This window comes from Gordionus sp. m RMFG-2023, chromosome 5 (genome assembly GCF_954871325.1).
Source record: "Gordionus sp. m RMFG-2023 chromosome 5, tfGorSpeb1-WG-v2, whole genome shotgun sequence".
NCBI classification, from domain to species: Eukaryota; Metazoa; Nematomorpha; class Gordioida; order Chordodea; family Parachordodidae; genus Gordionus; species Gordionus sp. m RMFG-2023.
The window spans coordinates 8,568,778-8,575,830 of record NC_088779.1 but is presented as its reverse complement, the minus strand read 5'-3'; the positions used below and the strand labels follow the sequence as shown (position 1 = coordinate 8,575,830).

General features: G+C 24.9%; 1 protein-coding gene across 1 annotated transcript; it reads left to right on the top strand.

The window, feature by feature from the left end:
- The first annotated feature begins 4,089 nt into the window (after positions 1-4,089).
- LOC135930130 (uncharacterized) lies at positions 4,090-5,135 on the top strand. The gene is made up of 3 exons (XM_065466915.1): positions 4,090-4,094; positions 4,138-4,830; positions 4,958-5,135. The coding sequence occupies exons 1-3, from the start codon at positions 4,090-4,092 to the stop codon at positions 5,133-5,135; spliced, it is 876 nt and encodes a 291-aa protein (XP_065322987.1).
- The last annotated feature ends 1,918 nt before the right edge of the window (positions 5,136-7,053 follow it).

The following is a 7,053-nucleotide window of genomic DNA, read 5'->3' as shown; positions in this document are numbered from 1 at the left end:
ATAATACAGCCTGGAGATTTTGCTAATAAATGGCAGAAAGGTTTAGACCTCTTTTTGCCAAATCTCGCTTACACAATATTATTTTGGCTAAAATATTTATTGGGCTATTTAAAAACATCACATAGCTCAAAAGCTAATCTACTGGTTAATTTTATTATTGTGTCTCTCTCTAGTTTAAAGAATGTCAAATTTCCTTCAAAAATGGCAGGGGCCAAGATGTCATCATTTAGATTTCAAAGTTTAAATAAAGGATGTAAGAAGTAAAAGGATTTGAATAAATTTAATATTTTTAAAATATATTCATTTTATTTATTCAAATCATAAGTAAAATAAGTAACTAAAATAAATTATATTCATTATATTCATTATTTTATTAATTAAAATATTTTTTTTTAAATATACGTAAATAAGTAACTAATTTTAGGTATCCCTAGAGGTATGCGAAGTAATTGGTTCGCTGCCCGACCCCGAGCATTTTTAGATCCAACTCGACCCGAGTCCCACCCAAGCCAGAATTCTTAGATCCAACTCGATCAGTACCGGATCCGAGCCGAAAAAATTATGTGTATTTATTCACATATTGCCAAAAGTATATTTAAACTCATATCTAATAAATATTCATATTAAGTTTTATTTTATTTAATTTGTATATGTTAGAGTCAATTTAAATCATTTTCTGAGCGCGTTTTTTTTTAAATTTACAAATATTTTACCGAAAATAATCTTGTAAATTTTAGTCAATTTTCCCTTAATCTTATAGCATTTATAATTTATATAAAAATCTATATAAAAACGAATATAAATTATATTAAATTCAAAAGTTCATACAAAAATTGTATGAAGTTCATAGAGTAGGTGTTCCAAACACGATGGAATACATTACTGGTAAAATCAGATTCTTAAATTTAAAAAACGAGCTCAAAAAATGATTTAGAAAAAAAAAATGACACATTGCCGCTAACATATACATATAAATTTTATTCAGTTTTGTAATTATATAAAAATAATTTGCATGATTGATGTCGAAAAAAGATGATATAGATGCTCATATATAGAAAAAATTTCTAAAACATATAATAATGAACATATAAAAAGACATATCAATATCAGTTCCGATTGACATTTTTGTGAAACAAAGATATTTGTATAAGAATATTTGTATTATTAAGGATATTTGTATTTTTAATATTTATTTATCGGGTCGATTCGGGCTTCTGGTCGGACGACATATCTTACAGCCCGACCCGATCCCAAAGGAAATTTTTATATAATGTTTAAAAATCATTTAAAAGAATTGAGATGCTATCGAAATGCCAATTTTATTTTTTCAGGCGATAATTTAAATTTAATTTTTTTTCCGCTTGAACTAAAATTCTCTATTTAAATAATGTATAATATTATCTCTAGTTTAATTACATTCATACATACATTCATTCATATATTCATTCATACATTCATTCATACATTCATTCATACATTCATTCATACATTCATTCATACATTCATTCATACATTCATTCATACATTCATTCATACATTCATTCATACATTCATTCATACATTCATTCATACATTCATTCATACATTCATTCATACATTCATTCATTCATTAATTTATTCTTTCATTAATTAATTAATTTATTCATTCATTTATTCATTCATTTATTCATTCATTTATTCATTCATTTATTCATTCATTTATTCATTCATTTATTCATTCATTTATTCATTCATTTATTCATTCATTTATTCATTCATTTATTCATTCATTTATTTATTCATTCATTTATTCATTCATTTATTCATTCATTTATTCATTCATTTATTCATTCATTTATTCATTCATTTATTCATTCATTTATTCATTCATTTATTCATTCATTTATTCATTCATTTATTCATTCATTTATTCATTCATTTATTCATTCATTTATTCATTCATTTATTCATTCATTTATTCATTCATTTATTCATTCATTTATTCATTCATTTATTCATTCATTTATTCATTCATTTATTCATTCATTTATTCATTCATTTATTCATTCATTTATTCATTCATTTATTCATTCATTTATTCATTCATTTATTCATTCATTTATTCATTCATTTATTCATTCATTTATTCATTCATTTATTCATTCATTTATTCATTCATTTATTCATTCATTTATTCATTCATTTATTCATTCATTTATTCATTCATTTATTCATTCATTCATTCATTTATTCATGCGTTTATTTATTAATTTATTTATTCATGTATTTATTTATTTATTCATTCATTCATTCATTTATTTATTCATTCATTTATTCATTCAGCAAGTTGGAACCCGTCTTAAGGAGAACTCACGTAAATTGAGAAGGCGCCTTATTTTTCTTTCGCAAGGAATCCAACAAAACCTTGTTTAAGATAAGTTGAAAAGGAAAGACGCTAAAATCTTTTCCTAGTTTTTCAATTATATCTAAAAATAATATTATATAATATATAACAAATAAATAAATGCTTTTCTTTTAAAATGGAATATGTGGAACCATATTAATACATAAACAAAACATCATATAAACATTCTTTTTCTAGTTTAATTTCTTTTCGTACCCAAATTAGAGACTAAATACCAAAAATAATTTTTAAAGCATAAAACTGTTCATAAAACTCTACTAAAATAATATAAGTAGGAAGATGTACAGTTTATCCAAGATATTCTATAATAAAAATTGGAAGAAAGTTTAGTGGGATCAAAAAAAGTTGTCGCCTAATGTCCTTTTTAAGCAAAATTTATTTAAATACAATAAAATGATGAGTTATTTTATAATTGATTTAATACAACGTGTGAATAGCTAAATAATCCACCTAGCTCTGACTGAAGATGGTAAAAACCTAATCAGACAATTATTTTTATTTATTAGACCCCGTTAGCCCTGTTTGGTTAGTATCGTATAAAATCGAACCCCTGATTTTCACTACACATGGATACTTTACATTTTATTTCGGCTAGTTTAGCATTTAGCGTAATGTCTCTTAATTTTATATTTTATTCTACAGGAAATAACGATAAAGTCGGGTCATATACCGGCTCTATTTTATATAAACCGATTATTTATGTGTTCTAATCTCATTAAAAATTAATACTATTTAACAACTTACTTGAGGAACATTCAAAAATTAAACAATTATATGCTAAAAAAAATTAAAGATTTTAGACTAAAAAGATTTATTCAATTATGTATAAATATCACACTTTTACTGATGACCTCTCTCATTATTTATGTATATAAATAAAGAAAAAGTGTTTCTTGTCTATACATACTTTGAGAATTTAAATTTTTTTTATAATTTCTTTTAATGTGTCAGGTCATTATGAAAATATATAAAGTCTTAAATCTTCACCATATTTTTTTTTCTAAATTGAATTAATTTTAGATTTATTTTATATGCTTTTTTTTTAAATGTAAATTATAACAGAATGTACGTGCACAGTATATTAAAATATAACAATTTTTTCGTTTTTCTTTATTGGGTAACGAAGTTGACTGATGTATATTCAGGTATATATGTATATATATATATAATCCTTTTTAGTGATGCAAAATAGCTCCTGAGCCGAATTTTAAAATTGGTGGACTCGATATTATATATGGAAAAATATTACGCAAACCTGACGATTTTGTTCATAGATAGCATAAAGGTTTGGATATAGATTGGCGAAATCTCGAAGCTTAGGCAATATTTTTCTAGCTAAAATATTGAGTTAGCTGTTTTTAACCGGGTCAAATAGAGCTATTTTGCATCACTAATCCTTTTTATTACTAAAACTGCTTAAAATTTGAAATAAGACTCGGACATTTAAACTTAAAATCTAGTGAGTTTCGAAAATTTTTTTTATAAACATTTAAAGCACAATCGTGTCATTCCAAAACCGGTATTATTTATCATTCGGGTCAATCTTGGTCAAGCTCTGAAGGTGTATGTCAATGCAATAGAGGATCTATAACATGTACTAGGTCAATTTTTTTTTTTAAAAATAATAACTTTGCGAAAAAAAATTATAAAAGATTTTCTAAATACAAAATTTTATAATTAATGTAATGATGTAATTTTTTTTTTCTATATAAAAATATATAATCTAATCTAAGTTCTCCCGAGATTAAACAAACGAAATACATTCAAAATGGGTTTAGCGATATAGCAGATGGATCTCTTTTTAAGAATGATCCATTTGACCTAGATCGATCGATGCTAATAGGAAATGGGCAATATTTAACATCGGTTCAATTGGCTAATGAGCATAAAGATGATAATAATGAGAACATTGAGTCGTTTTCTTTTGATGATGATGAGCAACTGCATTCTAAAGACTCTGGGGAACTCGATTCTCCGCAATACGATTTTAATTTTTTATCTTCGGATGAGGATGACACCCACCTTAACTCAGATTATGAGGAGTTATTGAACCCTTTCAATCATATGGACGGCTCATTGGGTAGAAATGGATCTACTACCAAAAAAAAAAGAGATGCCAACGAGTTACTCGAATCTCAGGATATTAAGACTATAAATAAACGACAAGCTAGGGTAAGGGGAGTAGTAGCAAGGAGAGTAGCTATCAGAAGGGCTAGAATAGCTAAAGCTAAACGAGTTCAAGCTGCACTAAAACGCAGAGCATTATTAGCTCAAAAAAAAAAGATAGCCTTAAGGAAGAGACAGCAAATTAGAAAACGTAAATTACAAGCACAAGCCAAAAAGAAGAAACAAATACAACTGAAAAATCTGCAAATTAGGAAACGCAAATTGGCCGCTCTTAAAGCGCGGAAACTACAAGCTGTTAGGTTATGAAACGTAGATAAATGATGAAAAAATTTAAGAATATTAAAAATATATATTTTTAAAATATTTAATTGTGGCCACTGGGAAGGAATTGCTTATAAATATATTCATAAATAATTTATATCTTAGGAAACGAAACATGATTAGACGCAGAAAAATAAATAATAGGAATAGACAACTTAGGATACAGAGAAATCGTAGGATAAGAAATAAAAGAGATAAAACTTCTAACAAGGATAAACCAACTCAGGTAAAGGATGGTACAGTGGCAAAAGCAATTATTCCTGTTCTAAAGATTTCAACTTAAATAACTTCTAAATCATAATTAGGCTAGATTTATATTTAATTCATACATGTACATACCATCATAAAATTATTATAAGATAATATTATATTAGTATAATTTTTTTTTATGTCATGGTTATATTATTGTATAATTCGTTCTTTAAGGCGCATTAGATTAATAATTAAAAAATGATAATGTACGGAAATGGGAATTTTTATACAATGTGTATTTTACATTTTTACAAATTATAACTTAGAGCATACAATATATTTAATAAATTTAGTTTGAAATTTGGATAAATGATCATAAATTAATCAAATCTTTTATATAATTTATAATGATTATTGAATCATATCAGATATGGGGAGGCTAGATTTGGCGAGGTAACGCATTTCAAACACTCAGAACTTTCCAAATAAATATTTATTTAACATAAATGGTATCTCATTTTATAATGCCTTACATTGGTTATTATTGGTTTAAATTAGAAGGAAATTTTTTTTTTGGAATTCGAAGATGTAAAAGTTGTTCAAAGTAATTTTATTAATATTTTGGGTCAAGAGAGTCATTGATTGGGGGGGGGGGGGTTGTAATCTATAATTTTTAAAGTAAAAAATTTTTTTCATTTCATATAGACAATTATTACATAAAAATAAGGTTACATTTACAAGTTCCATATCCTAGAATCTAAAAGACACGGGATAATTCTCGTTATTTTGACATTTACATTAATTTTTAAAAATGAATCAAAATTAAATATCTCAGATCTAAACATACTTTAGAAAAGCGTAAGCGTAATCAAATACTTATGCATAATTTCATCTCCTAAGATGGGTTTAAAATCTATTCTCGGTTTTTAAATAAGATCAAATTGAAGTTCTTTTAATTATTATAATATGACATTTTATTGTTGCATAGAATCAGTTTTCTAATTATATTCTTAAAGTATTTCTCGGTTTCTAAAGAAGATCAAATTGAAATTCTTTTAATTATTATAATATGACGATTTATTGTTGCATAGAATCAGTTTTCTAGTTATATTCTTAAACTATATTTTGATGAAGATTATTCAATTATTTTTTTCTCCTTCAAATGAGCAATTTATTTCTAATATAATTTGTGAACATAATTCTTTGCTAAATATGCCGAAATAAATAGGAGAATCAATTTAAAAAATGGTGAATTCAGAATATAAAACAACTTCAAACAATATGCCCCAAGCCCTCCACATTTATTGAAACTTAATTTTATTGTATATAAAAATGATCTTTTGATCTGGAGAATTGAGAGAGACACATCTTAGCTTTTTAAGACTATATATTTAATATTTAAAATTTTTAAAAGTTACTTTTCGAATGAGGTGAGAGGAATATTTTGGTCTATAAATTTTTAATGAATTTTAAAGTTTAAATTTTTTGTAACCCCATATTATATTCTAATAAAATATAAAAAAGAAAATTCAATAAATATAAGTTAGGTATAAGAATAAAATCTGACAAACATCCCGTCTCATTCCATCCCCCGGTTCCTAAAATCATGTTTAATTGACATATACTAATAAAAGAGTTATAAAGATTAATACATCATTAATACATCATTAAACACAATGTATGGTTAAAACAATTGTTATAAAAATAAGAGGTATTATGATTATAAGCTAGTTTTTGTAAATCTAATTAATTAGCAAAAATAATATATTTAACCCTGGATTGCATTTCACTCTGTTAGAATAACTTATTTTTTTACCAAACTGCATTTTTTTTCTTTCTCTCTCATGACTTTTTTAAAAAAAATTCTAACTTTCTTAAAAGATGAATGGTATGTGCATTAAAATATACATATTATGCAATTAAGTGATGCAAATTTCAATTTTTTCCACTGTAAATTTTATTATACTATAAACTATATATATTTATATAATTTTTTTAAATAAAACAAA